Below are 23,180 nucleotides of genomic sequence, written 5' to 3'. Positions count from 1 at the left end.
CAGAATACAACAGTTACTAATAGGGCATTATGTAAAAATGTGGATGTGTAACCAATGTGATTCTGCAATCTGTATTTGGGGTAAAAATGGGAGTTCATAACCCACTTGAATCTAATGTATGAAATATGATATGTCAAGAGCTTTGCAATGTTTTGAACAACCAATAAAAAAAAAAGAACTTAAAACTAATAAAAAAAAATTCTTGGAAGTTCTATTCATTGATTCTTACTATATTCACTGTGTGGTCAACTTTATTTTCAATATTGTATATTTTGTCTACATTATCTGACATTCTGTCTTCCAAGTGATCTAGTCTATTGGTGATGCTTTCTATTGAGTTTTTATTTTTTTATTGTTTCATTCATTTCAAGGATTTCTGATTGTTTCTTCTTCTTCTTTTCTTTCAGAATCTCTTTCTTGAGGTAATCTTTTGCTACCTGTATTTGCTCCTTTATCTCTTTGTTGGTGTGATTGATGGTTGACTGTATTTGCTCTCTTAACTCCTTGTTGAAGTGATCAATTTTTGCCTGTATTTGCTCAGTTAGGTCCTTCTTGAATTCGTAGATCATACTAATTATGTACGTTCTGAATTCCTTCTCTGACGTTTCATCTACTGCACTGTCCATGCATTCTATTATTGTAGTATCTTGGTTTGTTTGGGACACTTTCCTCCCTTGTTTTTTATGTTTTCTATGTGTCTCCCTTTCTTGCAGTGTGGATCTGAGATATTACAGTTTTTACCCTATAATCTCCTGCATATTACCTGTACCTCACTTTGGTGTTGGAGTTCTAGTCCCCGGTATCCAAGGATAAATGCTACTGCAACTAAAGATGGTGGTAGTATTAGCAGAGGTAACTCAAGACAGCAATGAGGGTGTCCAAAGATGGCTGCAAACACTATGAGAGATGGGGTTGAAAGAGTGGGTTACCTGTTTGGAGATACAGCTGCCTCCAGGCCCTATCTGTTGTCCCAAGGTCATGGCTACTGTGTTGGGAGGGCTAAGACAATGGCTACAAGTGTCCCAAGATGGAGGTGGGCTGGGCTTGGCTTTGGCATGGATCTGCTGGTCAGCAGGGCCATCCTGGGCCTAACCTTGACCTAGTCTCCTGTGCAGTTTCAGAGGGACAGTCCTAGGTTGGGGCCTTGGCCATGGGTCTGTAGGTCAGTGGGGCAGTCCTGGGTTCTGGCCGGGGCCTGGGCCTGGGCTTTGGTGTGGGTCTGCCTGTCAGTGGGATGGTCCTGGCCCCAATCTTAGCCCAGGCTCCTATGTGGGTTGGCGGGGAGGTTATATGCTTAAGCCTGGGCTCCAGCTGGGTCTGCTGGTTGGTGGGGTGGTCCCTACGACTAGGATTTTAATTTTATTATTATTATTTTTTTTTATTAATTTTTTTTTTGAGACAGGGCCATTCTAACTGTAGTGAATTGAAATCTCAATGTAGTTTTGCTTTGTATTTCCCTGCTTGCTAGGAATGTTGAACATTTCTCATATATTTGTTGCCCATTTGTATTCTGTTCAGAAGTTTCTTTTTAGTTCTTTTGCCCATTTATTAATTGAGTTATTTAGTTTTTTGGTGTTAAGTTTTTCTGAGTTCTTTTTATATTCCACATATTAAAACCATTATCGAGGAGCAGGTGACAAAGACCTTCTCAAATTCTTTAGGCTTTCTCTTCAAGCCTTTAATTGTTTCCTTTGCTGTGCAGTAGCTGTTTACCTTGATGCTATCCCACTTACTGATTCTTGATTTTATTTCTGGTGCTTTAGGGGTCTTTTTAAGAAAGTTGATACCTGGGCCAATGTGCTAGAGTACTGAGCCTATGTTTTCTTCTAGCATTTGCAGAGTTACAGGTCTAATATCTAGGTCTTTGATCCACTTTGAATTGACTTTTGTATAGGGTGAAAGACAGAGGTATAGTTTCATTCTTCTACACATGGACATCCAGTTTACCCACCATCATTGGTTAAAATGGTTATCTTTTTTCCAATGTATGTTTCAGGCACCTTTGTCAAGTGTCAGATGAATATATCTCTGTGGATTTGCCTCACTCTGACTTGACTTTTAACATGGCCAATCAAAGGAGATAATGAAATGCAACCACTTTCAAGCTAAATATGAAAATCACTAGGTAACTATAAAGTACCTTTACATGTTTATTCTGATAAGAACATTATTGCAAGTGAGGTTTTAAAAAAATCTTATTTCCCAAAAATAAACTGTAAAGGTGGACGTAATTGACAAAATTTAAAAAACACAAATCTGGGAAGTACTTATGATTTAAAAATTGATGAATTTAGGGTGTTAAGAATGAGTCTCTGCCAACACTTATTATTGTTTGTATTCATAATACCTGCCATTCTGACTGGAGTAAGATAAAATCTTAGAAGTGGTTTTGATTTGCATTTCTCTAATTGCTAGCTATGATGAACATTTGTTGACTGAATGTATATCATTTTCTGAGAATTATCTGTTCAGATGCTTGGCTCATTTATTGACTGGGTTATAGGTACACTCATACACTGCTGGTGGGACTGCTAATTGGTGAAGTCAATATAGAAAGCAGTATGGAGATTTCTTGGAAAATTGGGAATGGAACCACTATTTGACCCAGCTATCCCTGTCCTTGGTATCTACCCAAAGGACTTAAAAACAGCATACTATAGGGATACAGCCACATCAATGTTTATAGGAGCACAAATCCCAATAACTAAACTGTAGAACCAACCTAGATGCCCTTCAATAGATGTATGGATAAAAAAAAAAATGTGGCATATACACACAATAGAATATTATTCAGCAATAAAGAGAATAAAATCATGGCAATTGCAGGTAAATGGATGGAGTTAGAGAAGATAATGCTAAATGAAGTTAGTCAATCCCAAAAAACCAAATGCTTTCTCTGATATAAGGAGGCTGATACATAGTGGGGTAGGGAGAGGAAGTATGGGAGGAATAGATGAACTCTAGATAGGGCAGAGGGATTGGAGGGGAAGGCGGGGCATGGGGTTAGAAATGATGGTAGAATGTGATGGTCATTATTATCCAAAGTATGTGTATAAAGACACGAATTGGTATGAATATACTTTGTATACAACCAGAGATATGAAAAATTGTCTCTATATGTGTAATAAGAATTGTAATGCATTCTGCTGTCATATATAAATAAAAAATAATAATAAAAAATAAAAAAGCAGGCACATCTGAATATTGCCAGAATACCAAATGCACAAAATAAATATATACATATCCACCAAGTACAAGACAAAAGTCTGACTACTTGTAATCTGGGAGCAAACTCTGTTAAGTTTTGGCTAACCACTAAGATAAGAAGCCACAAGGTAACACCAAAAAAGCCAGCATTTAAAATAAAGCTGAGAATAAACACAAAACTCACAGAAGCATCATTGGTCACACAAACAGAAAGAAATATATGTCAGATTTAGCAAATGGAAGTTCCTAAATGAAGAAACAAACAAACAAACAAAACCACAATATATTTAGAGAAGAAAACCAGAATGCAGAATTTATGTGTATGCCTACACATATGAATTAAAAAATACTGAAGGGGTATAAAGAAAAGGGAATATGAGATATATGGCAGAAAAAAATCTGCAGGCAATAAAAATCATCTATGAGTATCTACAGGTAATTGATATAGCACACACAAAAAAACAACAACAACAGTGACAACAAAAAACAAACAAAAAGCAGCTCATATAAATGTTCCATGAGACTATGGAAAAATAATTTAGAAATTGACTCATACTTTGAGGCTAGTATTACCTTGATTTAAAATCAGACAAGACTATATAAGAAAATTATAATCCTTCTATCAACAGAGATACAAAACTCCCTGGGGGAAAAATGGGCAAATATTCAGCAGCATATAAAGAGGATTACACACTATTACCAAATAGAATATATCCCACAAATACAAAATTACATTAATTAACTATTTAAAAAATTATATAAAATTGGTTAATGTAATATTCAATATTAAAAGCATAAGTACAAGAACTATTTAATTACCAATAGATTCATTAAACCATCTGGCAAAACCCAGAAAAAAGTAAAACCCAGTAAAAAGTCTCAACAAACTATGAATAGAATGAACCATTCTCAACCTGATGAAGGACATTTGTAAAAAATCCATAGTAGTATAGCTTGGAGGTTTTTTAAAAAATTTATTCTTCTTCTTATTTTTAATCAAAAGAGACAGGGTCTTGCTAAGTTGCCCAGGCTGGTCCCAGTAAGTGTTTGTACCATAACATGGAGCCTTACCATAGGCTCAGACAAATAGGGCCACTTATTCTTGGACTGTAACCTCCAAAACTGTAAAACAAAAATAAATCTTTACTCTTTGTAAAATCTGTACTCTTTATAAGTTTATTATCTCAGGTATTTGTAATAATGAAAAACTAACACTCAAAGCTAACAGCATACTTAATGCTGAAAGACTGAATGCCTTCCCTCTAGAAGTGGAAACAAGAAAAGCTTATCTATTCTCACTGGGTTTATGTAGTGCTACACAAGAGATTCTAACAAATGTATTAAGGTAAAATCAAAACAAATTTCATACCATTCAGATGGCAAAGAAAGAAATAAGACTGTCTTTAATTACCTGTGGCATGATACAGAATATAGAAAATCCCAAAGAATTCATAATAAAAATAATTACTACTAATAAATAAGTTTATCATGATTCAAGATACAAAAAATATACGTATATCAACTCAGTATTTGTATGTATTAGGAATGAAGAATAAAAAGAAAATAATTTCATCAGACTAGCATCAAATAAATAAAATATATGGGGAAAAAAACTAAACTATAAAATATCGGTGAAGACATAGTAAACAGAAACATTCTATTCTTCTAAATTCAAAATCCAAAGATTAAATAATGTTGAGAAAACAAGGTTTTCCATAATGAACTACAAAATAAATGAAATTGCTACAAATGCCTAACAAAATTTTTCTTTGAAAATTGGTAAGTGGATAGTAAAATTTTATAAAACTACAGAGGATAAAGAATAAGCAAAATAGGAGGCATGGGTCAGGAAAGATGGTGGAATTAGATGGACATGTATGGTGTGACATTATGTTATCTACACAATCACAGAAATGAAAAGTTGTGCTATAATTGTGTACAATGCATCAAAATGCATTCTGCTGTCATATATACCTAGTTTAAATAAATTAACTAAAAATATGCAAAATAATTTCAAAAAAGAAGAAAATTTGATGATATTTATGATCTAATTTAAAAATTTACAGCATGATCTTGACACTAGGATAGGCATATAGATCAACGTAAAAGTAACAATATGAGAAAAAGTCGTTATTTATGGTGAACTGATTTTGAAAAAAGGTGCCAAGATAATTCAATGTGGAAAAGTATAGTTGTTAGAAAAAATAATAATGTGATAACTGAATATCCAAATGCAATAAAATTAACTTAGGCCCTCACCTCAAACCATACAAAAAATTACCTCAAAGTGGATCCTAAATAGATTTAATGTAGAGCTAAAACTCTGAAAACAAAAATAATTCATAAAAGAAAATTTATAAACTAGATATTATCACATTTAAAATTTTTATGTTTCAAAAGTAACCATTAAGAAAATGAGAAGATAAGCTGCAGCCTTGAAAGTAAATTATAAATCTGAAAAGATTTGTATCTAGAATCTAAAGAATTCTTACAATTTGAAAATAAAACAACTCAAAAATTGACAAATGATGTGCATAGACGTTTTTCTAAACATACATTAATAGTAAGTAAGTAAAGAAATAAATATTACTCATTACAAATACACAAGTTGAATCCATAATAAGATACCACTATACACCTACTAGATTGGCTAGGATACCAAGTGTTGACAAGGAAACATGGAATGACCCTAACACATTGATGATGCATAAAACCATCTGGAAAGCAGTTTGGCAGTTTCCTGTAATACTCAATGTAAATTTACCATACTGCCTAGTTATTTCCCTTCAAAGACTATTAGTGATCAATTATAACATTCACCCACACAAATACATGCACAAGTATATATATATAACAGTATTATTCACAATAGACAAAAACTGGCAACAATGAAAGTGTGTATTGAATTTTAAACTAAGGAACAAAACATGATATAAGTATACAGTGTAATGTTCCTCAACAATAAAAAGGAATACACTACTAACACATGACACATTGTGGGAAAGCTTCAAAAATATTACATTAGGCGAACAAAGCCGAATTGAAAAGACTATATGTTGTTTGGAATTTTCCTAGTATATTAAAATGTCCAGAAAAGGCAACTTTATGTGGACATAAATTAGATCAGTGGTTGCCTAGGTTTGGAGATAGAACAAGAGAATAAATACAAATGAGAAGAAAAGAACTTGTAGGGTGATAGAAATAGGCTGAATTTATATAGTGATTGTGGCTGCATGTCTTAATTAAAATCACCTAGCTGTACACTTATAATGTATCGATATTATATGTAAATTATTCTTTAATAAATGTAAAATTTAATTAACAAAGTATTCATTTTTTCAAAGCATTTATTTATTTTTTAAAGGGTAATAGAGAAGGAAACAGCCAAGGCCAGATTCTGAGTTTTAGCACAACTTCCCTAAAGTTATCAGAGCTGCCACCATGTCCTTCTAATCCCATCCTTTCTCTGGCACACTCTACCCATTTCATACTACTTCCAAAGTTCTTCTTTAGCCTTCAGAGGTCATTGAACCCCTACTTTAGGATAACTTAACAATATTCCTCCCATGTAACCTGGGAAAATACGATTTATAAAATGGTGAAATGGCCAGGGTTGTGGCTCAGTGGTACAGTGCTTGCCTAGCATGTGTGAGGCACTGGGTTTGATTCCTGGCACCACATAAAAATAAACAAATAAAATAAAATGGTGAAAGTCCACATTCACTAAAAAAAAAAAATGAAAGAATTATTAACAGTTTTTTAACAATCCTCTTACTTTAAGATGAAAATTATTTTTTTAAATGCTAACTCTATATAAAATACTCAAAAAAGACAAGGCTAGATTTTTTTTTTCAATCAGTACTTGAAAATTGTACATAATACATATTACTTTACATAATGAGTATTATGTATGTATGTGGGACTATGAATTAATTATAAAGTATTGAAAAAAAAAACACTGGGAAGAAATAAAAGCAAAAGAATAGTGATCACCACAAGAGTTTTTTTTCTTCTGTATGTTTCTCATTGCCCAAATATCCTTTAATAAAAACATATTGACTTTATATTCATTAAAATAAAAAAAAAACACGAAAAAAAAGGCCCAGTGGCCCACAGAGGGGCAGAGCTGCCAACCACGCCTGCAAGGTAGGCGGGCCTGCGACCCACCGGCAGAACAGGAGCAGCGGCCTGCTGAGGGGCAGAGCCGCCCCCTCCCCCCGCGCCTGCAAGGTAGGCGGAACTGTGACCACCCACAGAACAGGCCCTGTGGCCTGCTGAGGGGCAGAGCCGCCCCCTCCCCTGCCTGCAAGGTAGGCGGACCTGCGACCACCAACAGAACAGGCGAGACCTGCAACCGACAGACAGAACAGGCCCAGCGGCCTGCAGAAGGGTAGAACCGCCCCCTCCCCCCCGCGCCTGCAACCTAGGCGGACCTGCGACCCACCGGCAGAACAGGCCCAGCGGCCTGCAGAGGGGCAGTGCCGCGGCCCGCGCCTGCAAAGTAGGCAGAATTGCGACCACCAACAAAACAAGCCTAACGGCCCAGAGAGGGGCAGAGCCACCGCCCACGCCTGCAAGGTAGGCGGACCTGCTACCGACCGGCAGAACAGGCCCAGCGGCCTGCCGGCGCGGTAGGCACATTGCCCCAATTGGAGGAGGGGCAGAGCCGCCGCCGGCGCCTGCGAGGGAGACTTTGCAACTATACAAGACCAATATAAATATATAGGGGGAAAATTCAATAGCACAACAGTTTCACCAAGTAGAAAGGAACGCGAACAGTATGAAGAGACAAGGAAAGAAAGGACCACAAGCAATGCAGGTCAACTCAACGTTAGAAGAGGTAATAGCTGCAGCAGATGGAATGTCAGATAAAGAATTCAGGATATACATGCTTCAGATGATCTGGAGTCTCAAGGAAGACATCAGACAGCAAAATCAGACAATGAAAGATCACTTCAACAATGAATTACATAAACAAATCCAAGAAGCAAAAGATCAACTATACAGGGAGATAGAGGTTATAAAAAACAAACAAACAGAAATCCTAGAAATGCAGGAAGCAATAAACCAACTTAAAAACTCAATTGAGAATACTACCAGCAGAGTAGAACACTTAGAAGATAGAACATCAGACAATGAAGATAAAGTATTTCAACTTGAAAAGAACATAGACAGCTCAGCAAGACTGTTAAGAAACCATGAGCAGAACATCCAAGAAATATGGGATAACATCAAGAGACCAAATTTAAGAGTCATTGGGATACAGGAAGGGACAGAGTTTCAAACCAAAGGAATGAGCAATCTATTCAATGAAATAATACGAGAAAACTTCCCAGACTTGAAGAATGAGACAGAATCCCAAATCCTAGAAGCCTACAGGACGCCGAATGTGCAAAATCATAAGAGACCCACACCTAGACACATTATAATGAAGATGCCCAACATACAGAATAAGGAGAGAATTTTAAAAGCTACAAGAGAAAGGAAGCAGATTACATTTAGGGGTAAGCCAATCAGGATAACAGCTGATCTTTCAACACAGACTCTGAAAGCTAGAAGATCCTGGAATAACATATTTCAAACACTGAAAGAAAATGGGTTCCAACCAAGAATTGTGTATCCAGCGAAATTAAGCTTCAGGATGGAAGATGAAATTAAAACCTTCCACGATAAACAAAAGTTAAAAGAATTTGCAGCTAGAAAACCATCTCTTCAAAACATCCTTGGCAAAACATTACAGGAAGAGGAAATGGAAAATAACAATGAAAACCAACAGTGGGAGGTAGGACAGTAAAGGGGGGAAAAATAATCAAAGAGGAAAACAAACCATGTTTAGTAACATAAATAAACAAATATGGCTGGAAGAACAACCCATATCTCAATAATAACCCTAAATGTTAATGGCTTAAACTCACCAATTAAGAGACACAGGCTAGTAGAATGGATCACAAAACAAGACCCAACAATATGCTGCCTACAGGAGACGCATTTGATAGGAAAAGACATACATAGGCTGAAGGTGAAAGGTTGGGAAAAATCATATCACTCATATGGACTTCGGAAACAAGCAGGAGTGTCCATACTCATATCAAATAAAATAGATTTCAAGCCAAAGTTAATCAAAAGGGATAAAGAGGGACACTACATACTGCTTAAGGGAACCATACACCAACAAGACATAACAATCATAAATATATATGCCCCAAACAATGGTGCAGCTATGTTCATCAAACAAACTCTTCTCAAGTTCAAGAGTCTAATAGACCACCATACAATAATCATGGGAGACTTCAACACACCTCTCTCGCCACTGGACAGATCTTCCAAACAAAAGTTGAATAAGGAAACTATAGAACTCAATAACACAATTAATAACCTAGACTTAATTGACATATATAGAATATACCACCCAACATCAAGCAGTTACACTTTTTTCTCAGCAGCACATGGATCCTTCTCAAAAATAGATCATATATTATGTCACAGGGCAACTCTTAGACAATATAAAGGAGTAGAGATAATACCATGCATCTTATCTGATCATAATGGAATGAAACTGAAAATCAACGATAAAAGAAGGAAGGAAAAAGCATACATCACTTGGAGAATGAACAATAGGTTACTGAATGATCAATGGGTTATAGAAGACATCAAGGAGGAAATTAAAAAATTCTTAGAGATAAATGAAAACACAGACACAACATATCGGAATCTATGGGACACATTGAAAGCAGTTCTAAGAGGAAAATTCATTGCTTGGAGTTCATTCCTTAAAAAAAGAAAAAACCAACAAATAAATGATCTCATACTTCATCTCAAAATCCTTGAAAAAGAAGAGCAAAACAACAGCAAAAGAAGTAGAAGGCAAGAAATAATTAAAATCAGAGCTGAAATTAATGAAATCGAAACAAAAGAAACAATTGAAAAAATTGACAAAACTAAAAGTTGGTTCTTTGAAAAAATAAACAAAATCGACAGACCCTTAGCCATGCTAGCGAAGAGAAGAAGAGAGAGAACTCAAATTACTAGCATACGGGATGAAAAAGGCAATATCACAACAGACACTTCAGAAATACAGAAGATAATCAAAAACTATTTTGAATCCTTATACTCCAATAAATTAGAAGATAGTGAAGGCATAGATAAATTTCTTAAGTCATATGATCTGCCCAGATTGAGTCAGGAGGATATAGACAACCTAAACAGACCAATATCAATTGAGGAAATAGAAGAAACCATCAAAAGACTACCAACTAAGAAAAGCCCAGGACCGGATGGGTATACAGCAGAGTTTTACAAAACCTTTAAAGAGGAACTAATACCAATACTTTTCAAGCTACTTCAGGAAATAGAAAAAGAGGGAGAACTTCCAAATTCATTCTACGAGGCCAACATCACCCTGATACCTAAACCAGACAAAGACACTTCAAAGAAAGAAAACTACAGACCAATATCTCTAATGAACCTAGATGCAAAAATCCTCAATAAAATTCTGGCGAATCGGATACAAAAACATATCAAAAAAATTGTGCACCATGATCAAGTAGGATTCATCCCTGGGATGCAAGGCTGGTTCAATATACGGAAATCAATAAATGTTATTCACCACATCAATAGACTTAAAAATAAGAACCATATGATCATCTCGATAGATGCGGAAAAAGCATTCGACAAAGTACAGCATCCCTTTATGTTCAAAACTCTAGAAAAACTAGGGATAACAGGAACATACCTCAATATTGTAAAAGCAATCTATGCTAAGCCTCAGGCTAGCATCATTCTGAATGGAGAAAAACTGAAGGCATTCCCTCTAAAATCTGGAACAAGACAGGGATGCCCTCTCTCTCCACTTCTGTTCAACATAGTTCTCGAAACACTGGCCAGAGCAATTAGACAGACGAAAGAAATTAAAGGCATCAAAATAGGAAAAGAAGAACTTAAATTATCACTATTTGCAGATGACATGATTCTATACCTAGCAGACCCAAAAGGGTCTACAAAGAAACTATTAGAGCTAATAAATGAATTCAGCAAAGTGGCAGGATATAAAATCAACACGCATAAATCAAAGGCATTCCTGTATATCAGCGACAAATCCTCTGAAATGGAAATGAGGACAACCACTCCATTCACAATATCTTCAAAAAAAATAAAATACTTGGGAATCAACCTAACAAAAGAGGTGAAAGACTTATACAATGAAAACTACAGAACCCTAAAGAGAGAAATAGAAGAAGATCTTAGAAGATGGAAAAATATACCCTGTTCATGGATAGGCAGAACTAACATCATCAAAATGGCGATATTACCAAAAGTTCTCTATAGGTTTAATGCAATGCCAATCAAAATCCCAACGGCATTTCTTGTAGAAATAGAGAAAGCAATCATGAAATTCATATGGAAAAATAAAAGACCCAGAATAGCAAAAACAATGCTAAGCAGGAAGTGTGAATCAGGCGGTATAGCGATACCAGACTTCAAACTATACTACAGAGCAATAGTAACAAAAACAGCATGGTACTGGTACCAAAACAGGCGGGTGGACCAATGGTACAGAATAGAGGACACAGAAACCAATCCACAAAACTACAACTATCTTATATTTGATAAAGGGGCTAAAAGCATGCAATGGAGGAAGGATAGCATCTTCAACAAATGGTGCTGGGAAAACTGGAAATCCATATGCAACAAAATGAAACTGAATCCCTTTCTCTCGCCATGCACAAAAGTTAATTCAAAATGGATCAAGGAGCTTGATATCAAATCAGAGACACGCCGTCTGATAGAAGAAAAAGTTGGCTACGATCTACATACTGTGGGGTCGGGCTCCAAATTCCTCAATAGGACACCCATAGCACAAAAGTTAATAACTAGAATCAACAAATGGGACTTACTCAAACTAAAAAGTTTTTTCTCAGCAAAAGAAACAATAAGAGAGGTAAATAGGGAGCCTACACCCTGGGAACAAATCTTTACTCCTCACACTTCAGATAGAGCCCTAATATCCAGAGTATACAAAGAACTCAAAAAATTAGACAATAAGAGAACAAACAACCCAATCAACAAATGGGCCAAGGACCTGAACAGACACTTCTCAGAGGAGGACATACAGTCAATCAACAAGTACATGAAAAAATGCTCACCATCTCTAGCTGTCAGAGAAATGCAAATCAAAACCACCCTAAGATACCATCTCACTCCAGTAAGATTGGCAGCCATTATGAAGTCAAACAACAACAAGTGCTGGCGAGGATGTGGGGAAAAGGGTACACTTGTACATTGCTGGTGGGACTGCAAATTGGTGCAGCCAATTTGGAAAGCAGTATGGAGATTTCTTGGAAAGCTGGGAATGGAGCCACCATTTGACCCAGCTATTCCCCTTCTTGGTCTATTCCCTAAAGACCTAAAAAGAGCATGCTACAGGGACACTGCTACATCGATGTTCATAGCAGCACAATTCACAATAGCAAGACTGTGGAACCAACCTAGATGCCCTTCAATAGACGAATGGATAAAAAAAATGTGGCATTTATACACAATGGAGTATTACTCTGCATTAAAAAATGACAAAATCATAGAATTTACAGGGAAATGGATGGCATTAGAGCAGATTATGCTAAGTGAAGCTAGCCAATCCCTAAAAAACAAATGCCAAATGTCTTCTTTGATATAAGGAGAGTAACTAAGAACAGAGTAGGGACGAAGAGCAGGAGAAGAAGATTAACATTAAACAGGGATGAGAGGTGGGAGGGAAAGGGAGAGAGAAGGGAAATTGCATGGAAATGGAAGGAGACCCTCAGGATTATACAAAATTTCATACAAGAGGAAGTGAGCGGAAAGGGGAAAATAATACAAGGGGGAAAAATGAATGACAGTAGAGGGGGTAGAGAGAGAAGAGGGGAGGGGAGGGGAGGGGAGGGGAGATGGTAGAGGATAGGAAAGGCAGCAGAATACAACAGACACTAGTATGGCAATATGTAAATCAATGGATGTGTAACTGATGTGATTCTGCAATTTGTATACAGGGTAAAAATGGGAGTTCATAACCCACTTGAATCAAAGTGTGAAATATGATATATCAAGAACTATGTAATGTTTTGAACAACCAACAATAAAAAATTTAAAAAAAAAAACACATTTTGCTGGGCATGGTGGCTCACTCCTGTAATATAAGCGGCTAGTGAGGCTGGACGAATTCAGTTTCAAAGCCAGTCTCAGAAACTTAGCAAAACTGTAAGCAACCTAGTAAGATTCTGCCTCAGAATAAAAAATAAAAAGGGGCTGGAGATTTAGCTTAGCGGTAGAGCACCTGCCTTGCACATGTGAGGCCCTGGGTTTGATACTGAACACTACATAAAATTAAATAAATAAAGATATTGTGTCCATCTATAACTAAAAAAAAAAAGAAATTAAATAAAATGGTTGGGAATGTGGCTCAGTGGTTAAGAACCCTTGAGTTCAATCCCTGGCACCAAACACACACACACACACACACACACACACACACACACACACACTTTTAAGGTCTTAAGGTCATGTAAACCAAATAATTGATTAGGAAAAAAAAAAAAAACTATCCACTTACCCTCTTTACAAAAATTACTCAACATGGATCACAGTCAAATGTAAAATAAAATGTAAAACTATATAACCTTGAAGATAATAGGAAAGTTCAGATAATACTGGGTGTGACAAAATGACACCAAAGGCATAGGACCAAAGAACTAATAAGTTGGATTTGACAAAACTTAAAAATGTCTGCTATGCAAAAGACATGTCAAGAGAATAAAAAGACAAGTCACTAACTACGAGAAACTATTTGCAAAAGACCTCTGATAAAAGACTATTACATAAAATATACCACCATAGAACTCAAAAGGAAAACAAACAACCCTATTAAAAATGGGCCAAAGACCTTAACAGACACTTCACCAAAGAAGGTTTACAGATGGCAAATAAGCATGTCAAAAGATGCTTATTTGAGTAATTTCACATCATATGTCATTAGGGAAACACAAATTAAAACAATGACACACTATTACACACCTATTAGAAAGGCCAAAACACTGACAATACCAAATGCTGCAGATGATGTGGAACAACAGGAACTCTCATTGATCAGCACTGAGAATGTAAAATTGTACAACTACATTTTTTTTTTTTTTTTGAGCTCTGTAGCTTGGTTCATCTCAACAAACTCATACATGCATGAAAATCTGTTCATTTCATATACAGGTACTCTAAAGACAGTTTGATGATTTCTTACAAAACTGAACACACTCTTGGCATATGATACAGCAATTGCACTCTTGTTCAGCATAGGTGGAAACTTACTTCACACAAAAAAACTGCATATAAATGTTTACCAACGTTTTATTTAGAATTGCTGTAACTTAGAACCAACCAAGAAGTCTCTCAGTAGGTGAACAGATATATAACCTTATGTACATCTAGACACTAAATGGATTATAAATCATTAAAAGAGCTTAACACTAAAAGAGCTGTTGAGCCACATAAAACACAAATTCTTAAGTATACAACACTAATTCAAAGAAGTCCATGGGAAAAGGGTATATCCTACATGATTCCAACCATATGACATATAGAAAAGGTCAACCTTTGGAGTCAAATAAAAGAAATAAAATAATTATGTACAAGGGGCTGGGATAGAAAAAGAGGCAGAGGGATGAATAAATGGAGCACAGCGGATTTTTAAGGTCATGAAAATACTATGTATAATACCACAATCATGAAAATATGCTATTACACATTTCTTTAAATTCACAAAATGTATACCGCCTAGAATGAGACCTAAAGTAAACTATAAGTTTGGGATGACAAAGAAGTGGTAATACAGGTTCATCAGTTGTAATCAATATAATACTCTGATGGGAATATTAATAATGGAGAGGTTTTGCACCTATAGAGACAGGACATACATGGAATATCTCTATCTTCCTCTTAATTTTGCTGTGAACTTATGGCAGCATATTAAATTTGACATGTTGACTTTTGTTTTTAAAATAAGTGTATATGGTGGATTAGTAGCTGAGGAATTGATATAGCAGCAGGAATTGATATAGTAGCGGGAATGAATATACAGTGCAAGTTTCCATTTTCAGCCTTTACCAGTTACAGGACCTATAGATAAATAAATTGTGGAGCTAGCTAAATGTGTGCTACCAAGAATACTGTATGTGGCAATTCTCTCAACTATACTTAGGTAGTTTAAAAGCTTAATTTCATTTGTAATATACACATGATGGTTTCCAAGGCATTTGTATGAAAATATCCTCATTATAACAATACAATTGGAGTTCATTTCTAAGCTTTCTCCTCTGCCCAAGGAATTCTATTTACATACACAGTTTAAGAATTAAAGTCAAACAAACTGAAACTGGAAAAAAAATTGTGAAAGTATATCACCAGCTTTCAAAACAAGTGAAACTTGAGATTATGACACTATAATTGAAAGAAACAACCTAAAATGGAACTACACACACACACACACACACTCCAAATATATATATTTCAATTATATATTATATATTTCAATTATAGATGTACATATATTTCACTCCTGTGAACAAGAATTACATAAAAATAGCCTTATTTTTTTTTAATACATGCTGAAACACTTTCACATCAGTTTCTATTGAAACTTACTAAATCCCAAAACGGCAAAGTTTAATTTACAAATGATCTTAATATTCTATTTCTGTCAAAATATTTTATTAAAGTCACAGGTAACTCTTTCAAAGAAGAAAAAACAAACCTCTTCTAGGCACAGTATAGAAACCCATCTGCTTAGAGGTGTTGGCTGGATATGGCAAATTACATCTGCAAGGCTAGCTGCAAGTGCTCCCTAATGAAACTCAGTATGTTGATTTTGACCCAAACACTCTAACAGATTGGATCTGGCTATAGTAGAAATCTTCTCTCTTTCCATGCAATTTAAATCAGATGACACATTTCAACAAACAGTCCCTTATTTTAACTTTAGAAGTCCATGTGAAATATATAAAGAGCATTAAATCTATAATGATTACTCTTCTGGTTCATTTATTAATCATTTCTGTTATGCTTTTCTTTCATTTTCTAAAAAGTTCTTAATTATCAGGAATTCTTTTTCAAATATTTATTGATCTTAAAACTAACACTAACTAAGTTTAAATTTTTTTTTTTTTTTTACTCTTCCATTCTCCATTCAGACACCCAAACGTATTTACTATGGACGGCTTTAAAACTTGATGCGGACTACAAGTATACAGTGAGCAGTGTTCTGTGCCAGGTGCTATGCTAGATGATGGGAACAGAGCAATGAACAAGATAGATAAAGTTTTCTGTCTCTTCACCATAGTAATATAATTAGATGCTGAACAAAAACAATTTTAACGTGGGATAAGGGATGCACAGTGATAAGTAGGGTGCAATGAGAATACAGAATTGTGGAACCTGATAAATGAGAGACACTTCGCAGCCTGAAGTATGAGAAGGAAGCTTAGAGAAGAAATTAGAAAGGAGGTAGCCATGTTTGTAGTGCCCTGTGATACAACAGTTCTATGTTAGTCCAAAGAACACAGAAAAGTGTACTAGAGCTGGAGTTGGGCAATAACATGCAACAGGAGAGTGTCAGGAAGTACTGCTCAGGGGCTGGGCAGGGCCAACTCTTGCTGGTCTTGTTAAAATACATTTACCCCAAGACTGATAGTAAGCCATGAAAGGGATATCATTTTCAGACATCAAAAGTAAATTACTCTGCATGGAAAAGAGAAAAGAATATTGAAATTTCTTTGATCAGGAGATTAAAAAGGAAAAGAAAAGAGAAAGAGATCTCTTATAGCACAGTTGCTAAGTAAGGGTTCAAAAGAACAAAAATATCTAGGAGACTAATTCCCATTTTAAAATTCATTTCATACAAAGTACACCAGTACCACAGCTTACCTATAGGAGAACATCTTCAGCAAACCTACTCTACATTATGCTTTTATGTGACTCATTTTTTTTTTTTTTTTTGGTACAGGGGATTGAACTCAGGAGTACTTGAACATTGAGCCCCATCCCCAGCCCAAATTTGTATTTTATTTAGAGTCAGGGTCTCACTGAGTTGCAGTGAGCTATTGAAATAAAATTCATGTCTGTTTAACTTGTCTCAAAATATTGATAAAGCTTTAAGGCAGCAATAAAAAGGTTCCATTTAATAATTTTTTTCTGGGTACATTCACAATGATAATCTTGATTAATTTTTTAAATAATTAAATTTTGTGATCCATTTTCTACTTATGTCAAACAAATAAACATCATATACCAAAATATTTCCACCCAAATAAAAGATTAGAAATACACAACCGCCGTTACGTAGAAAATTATTCTTTGTGGTCCATTTCATCATGTTTCTAAAATACTGATTTCAAAGAATTACAATTTTAATAGCATTTAGAACTCCAGAATGAGAATGATTATCCAGAAAGCCAAAAATAAAGACCAAAATAATTTCTCAGGAGGTATGAAGCAAATAAAAAAAAAAAAAGGAAGGAGTAAAAGTTTAACTATATGATATTCAAAAATATCAGAGTCAAGAGGGGATTGATACCGAAATTTTTAATGAACAAAGTTGTTTTCTATAGTTGAACACAAAAGAGTCATTTTCAAGTCCATTTTTGCTTAAGTACTATAAACTTCGTTTCTATTGCTTACAACTACAGAATATTAAGACTTATGTGTACCTAAGTTCCTTCCTTGCTCCCCTGGCTGTCTTATATAATCAACTTTATTTCCTGTATCAGTTCTTAATTTTCTATTCAGTCCTCAAGCCACCATCATATGACTTGTATTAATATCAGCATTCTAAAAGTATTGCAATAAGAAAAATTAGTGACCTAAAATTGTCAAGTTCTCTTGATACTTTTTAGTCCTCATCTTACTGAGCATCACTGCCACATTTACAAACGATCCAATCCTTTGTCTTCCTTAAGACTATTGCTTTGTGGGTCTTCCCCTACTTGACCTTTTATTTGTTGTCTCCAACACATATTTCTTTCCTTTTCATCCCATAAATGTTAGTGCTTTTCCTTGTTATGGTGTGGTTATGATGTGTCCCTCAAAAGTTCCTATTAACACAAGAATATTCAGAGATAAAATGATTAGATTATGAGAGTTGTTACCTTTGATATCAGTCCCTCTCCCTCCCACCCTCGCTCTCCAACCCCATCCCTCTCTCCAGCTAACCCTGTCCTGCCATGAGCTGAGTAGCTTTCCTTTGATGGGTCCTTTCACCATGATTTGCTGCCTCATCTTGGGCCCAGAGCAATGAAATCGGCCATCTATGAACTGAGACCACTGAAACCATTAGCCCCAAATAAACTTTTTCTTCTTCAAGTTGTTCTTGTCAGGTACTTTTGTTGCAGCAATGAAAAGGCTGACTAACATACCCTTGTTATAAGTGGATCATATTTAATTTGTCACCATATAAGTGATGTTGCTCTCATCTTTTTTTCATATTTTCCTTGCTATCATTCTGTATTTGTAACAAGACCCTCTTTTGAGCTCTGGATCTGCATATGTAGCAACTCATTAGATCTATTTACCTAAATGTCCCCCAAGTATTACATAATGTGCACCATTCCATCTTATACACCAAAACTGACGCTCTTCTTTTATTACTAATCATAATATTAACTAAATAACACAGTTATTCAAGCTAAGAAGCCCTGAGATGCTCCTCATATTTTCTTCTCCTTCACTACTTATAACTACTCCAGTCACCAAGTTTGGACACTAATCTGCAAACCTCTTAAATATTTCTTTGTTCTATCCAAATTTATTTCCCAGTTACCACTATACTGGATCTGACACCCATATTTTATTCTAGATAATTTTAATAGCTAGCTGCAATATCTAATTAATTTCCATAACTGCAGTTTTTCTATCTTATCCCACCCTTCCACCTGTCCCTTGTACTTATTATAAAACATTTGCTGAATAACAACAACAAAAAGATGGAGATAAAATAATAGCATCAAAGTAGCAGACTAGAAAAGGGTGGGGGATTGAGACATTTCACATCTGGTCATACATGGATTACTGAAAATATTTACCTATATTCTGAAACCAGGAAAATTACAATGGGGGGGGGAAGCATTAAAAGACAAAAGAAACATGTGAATAAGAAACAATATACCAGCAGATAAGACATCACAAATTTTTGTAATGTGGAAAAAGCACATATAAAGAACAAGTAACTGAGAACATAACATGCAGGCTATAAAGGAACAATGTGCTACATGCCATTAGTTCCTTGACAGGTTCCAATATTCAAAGTACATTTGAAAGAGAATGCAAGAGATATATTGAAAGCAGGACCGCTTGAAAATTAGTAAAAAGGGAATATATACATCCTTTTCCCATCTATGCACAGATATAACAATAAAGAATAAATAAATTTTTATATATATATATATATATATATATATATATGGATTATATGCTCAAATTTTTATAAACATCCTTGAAAATGAGGAAAAATAAATTTATGGCCATTCATAACAAGTTAGTATTTATAATTTTTAAGTCCTAAAGAGGATTTGAATATCATGAAATAATCTCTTTTCCTCAGGGTAGGTTTGGCCAATGAAAATAACCATATAGCTAAAAAGTTGTTTTACTTTATGTTTCATTTTTGCTTATACACTCATCCTATATTCTCCTAAGGAGCATGAAAAATAGACTCTCTAAGTGTCTACTTGATTCTAGTTCTATCCATCTGGTATGTGATTTTTTCTTAAGTTCAAAAAAAAAACTAAGTTGTTGGTTCTAGAAGAAAAAGAGAATATAATATTTTAAGCTCTAAAGATACAAACTTCTGTAGTTCTTAAGCCATTCATAATGTATTTGAAGAACTAGATGAAAATAAAGTAATTTATCACATGAAAAGGTCAAGGTATAGCCCTTCACACAAAGGAATAATGAGGATTTTAAATGACTGGTGAAAAGATAAACAATGGTGGGTAGTTCATATCAATCCTTTATAAAATTCATTAGACAAAAGGAGGCAAAATATTCTCATAACATCATTTAAAAGTAATCACTAAGGGTTTCTATTTATAGCAACATAGTAGACACAGTGCCCTAGATGATCTTTTCAGTAAAACACAAAAGTGATGAGTATATAATTTTATTTATATATTGCATACTATGGTTGAAATTCATATAGTTTATTTTACACACTATGTCTCTTGGAAGTTCATCAATGAATCTCCCTAAAAAGGATTTTTAAGGTCAGAGACTGAGGTAAACAAAGTAAATGACTGAGCCACTTCAAGGGTGTTAAATTGAGCATCCGTATTCACAACTAACTCCGATTTAAGATAGTCCATTTGTAGTTCTGAAACTAATGGAACATAAAGCTAGTGTACAAATAGTTATAATGTTAATGATATCATAAATGAAAAAGATTGTCCTATTTTTCTGCTTTCTATATGACTACAAGAAATCTTAACTTTGAATAAAGGAAAAATTATAATCACAACCACAACTCAGCCATAATTTATAAAAGGCTGTAGCTTGAATTTTTATTATGTAGGTGTACAGAAATCTCTAACCAAGAATTTAGTTTCAAGTGATTCTGACCTTGTAATGGTTTAACATAGCAAAAGTAAATTCACACATCCACAAAAGGAATCTATCAGGCTTTTCTTCAAAAATATCCTATAGCAAAATTTCCAGTGAAAATAACCAAGAAAAAAAAAACTATAAGGAAAACATAGGTAATACTAGGCACAGCAGGCAAGAGTCAGTAGATCATAACAACTTTTGCTCATGTACATATGAATAAAATAAAGGTGAAAATAGTCATAAGGAGGTTTTTCTTAAAGAATCAAAATGAAAACCCTATTTATCATAGAAAAAATTTAAATTCAATAAATAACATACTATAAAGTTCAAAGTAGAAAAACTAATTCATGGTTTTATACTTCAAAACATTATTTATGTCTGAGGAGAAAAACTGACTGGAAAAGGGCTAGAGATTACCTCAGAGCTCGGGCTATTCTTGATCTTGATTCAGGTGCTGGTACCATGTATGGGTTTACGTTATGAAAATTATTGAAAGTATACACTAAGTGCTACACATTTTTCTTTCTTAAATATTAGACTTCTATAAAAGTTTATACAAAACCCATGTACAACTTTAAGAGTAGATAAAATGAGTACAAAGAAAATTAATGAACTTGAGAAAAAGATTAATGAAACTAACCAGTCAGAATGCATCCCAGCAAGTAATGGATGTGTGTGTGTAATTGTAGAACTCATAAAAAGACACCAATAGTAAAAATTTAAAACACAAACACAAATTCTTAACATGGCTAGAAGGAAGGGACAAACTGGCTTCAAGGAAATGCAAAATGACAGTGGTCACTCAAGAGACTAATGAAAAGCAAGAGTCAGAACAATAGCATCCATGAGGATGAAAACAACTATGAACAAGAAATACATGAAGAAAAAAATCTTTCAAAAAGGAAATCGAAATAAAGAGTCTCAAACAAATAAATTTAAAACTATGCTCACATCAGACCTTATATAAATGGATTCTAAAGGAAGTACCTGTAGCAAAAATTAAAATATCTGAACTAGAAAGAGGAAATGGCTGTGAAAAGAAACGAATACTATGTACCTGGCATAGGGGTCATCAAGTAATAGCCTAAGATGAAATCCAATCAAACATCAGATTTTGTCAAAAAAGTTTTACTGGAACACCATCATGCTGATTCATTGAGGTATTGTTTATAGCTGCTTCTGTACCACAAATTTTGAACAGTTGCAAAAGAAACTAAAAAATGAAAAATTTATTTACCTTATGATTCTTTACTGAAAAAGTTTTCTAACCCCTGAACTAGTTTTATCTGTGTGTGTGTGTATATGTGTGAAACTAAACAACGATATTATAATATAATACTGATAACTTAATTTAACAAATTAAAAATGTATACTAGGGGGCTGGGGTTATGGCTCAGTGGTAGAGCACTCACCTAGCACATGCGAGGCCCTGGGTTCAATCCTCAGCACCACATAAAAGTAAATAAACAAAGTGAATGTATTGTGTACAAATAAAAAATAAATATTTTTTTAAAGTATACTAATATTTCCAGTATTGCAGTTCCCTTTTTGAAAGGATATTAATTTCCAAAATCAAAAAAGTAATAACAGTGAAGGAATACTTTCAGATAAACCACAAAAAAGTGCAATTAAAATATATTAAAAAAAGAAAATCAGGGCTGGGGTTGTGGCTCAGTGGAGAGCACTCGCCTAGCATGTGCAAGGCCCTGGGTTCAATCCGGAGCACCACATACAAACAAATAAATAAAGATATTGTTTCCGACTAAAACATAAATATTAAAAAAAAATTTAAAAAAAAAGAAAAGAAAATCAGGGCTGGGATTGTGGCTCAGTAGAAGAGCATTTCCCTAGTGCAGCTGAAGGTACCACATAAAAATAAAGGCATTGTGTCCACCTAACTAAAAAAACACTTAAAAAGAAAGAAAGAAAATCAGTGAGAAACTAAAAAAACTAAAATAAAAAAAAAAACAGTTAAAAAAATCAGTGAGAAATTAAAATGACAACCCACAGAAAGGGAGAAAATAACTGCAAATTATATACCTCAAAGTGGTCTAGTATCCAGACATTAAAAAAAAAACTATTACACCTTTAAAAAGCCAAATAACACAACTTGAAAATGGACAAAACTTGAACAGAAAAAAATACTTCAGTAAAACGATATACAAATGACCAATCAGAACATAAAAAGATGATCAAAATCACTAGTCACTAGGAAGATACAAATCAAAACCATATGATACTACTTCACAGCACTTAGGATGGCTAGAACTAAAGCAACAAAACAGATAATTACAAATGGTGACAAAGATGTGGACAAATTAGAACCCTAATGTATAATCATAGTGATTGTAAAATGGTGC

At 34.6% G+C, this 23,180-nt stretch overlaps 1 protein-coding gene across 16 annotated transcripts in view; it reads right to left on the bottom strand.

Annotated features, from left to right (window-relative positions):
- Vps13b (vacuolar protein sorting 13 homolog B) overlaps positions 1-23,180 on the bottom strand; it is a 734,817-nt gene that overhangs the window by 362,837 nt on the left and 348,800 nt on the right. Inside the window, exon 22 of one of the 16 annotated variants that reach the window (XM_048801911.1) lies at positions 17,764-18,317. The exons of the other annotated variants lie outside the window; for them this stretch is intronic. Coding sequence (XP_048657868.1) covers positions 18,283-18,317 — 35 coding nt within the window. The 3' untranslated portion in view covers positions 17,764-18,282. Of the gene's footprint in view, positions 1-17,763; positions 18,318-23,180 lie in introns of those variants that run through there. 16 annotated transcript variants of the gene reach the window in all.

Source organism: Marmota marmota, unplaced genomic scaffold, assembly GCF_001458135.2.
Source record: "Marmota marmota marmota unplaced genomic scaffold, marMar, whole genome shotgun sequence".
NCBI classification, from domain to species: Eukaryota; Metazoa; Chordata; class Mammalia; order Rodentia; family Sciuridae; genus Marmota; species Marmota marmota.
The sequence above is the reverse complement of the archived record's forward strand: the minus strand, read 5'-3'. Positions and strand labels throughout refer to the sequence as shown.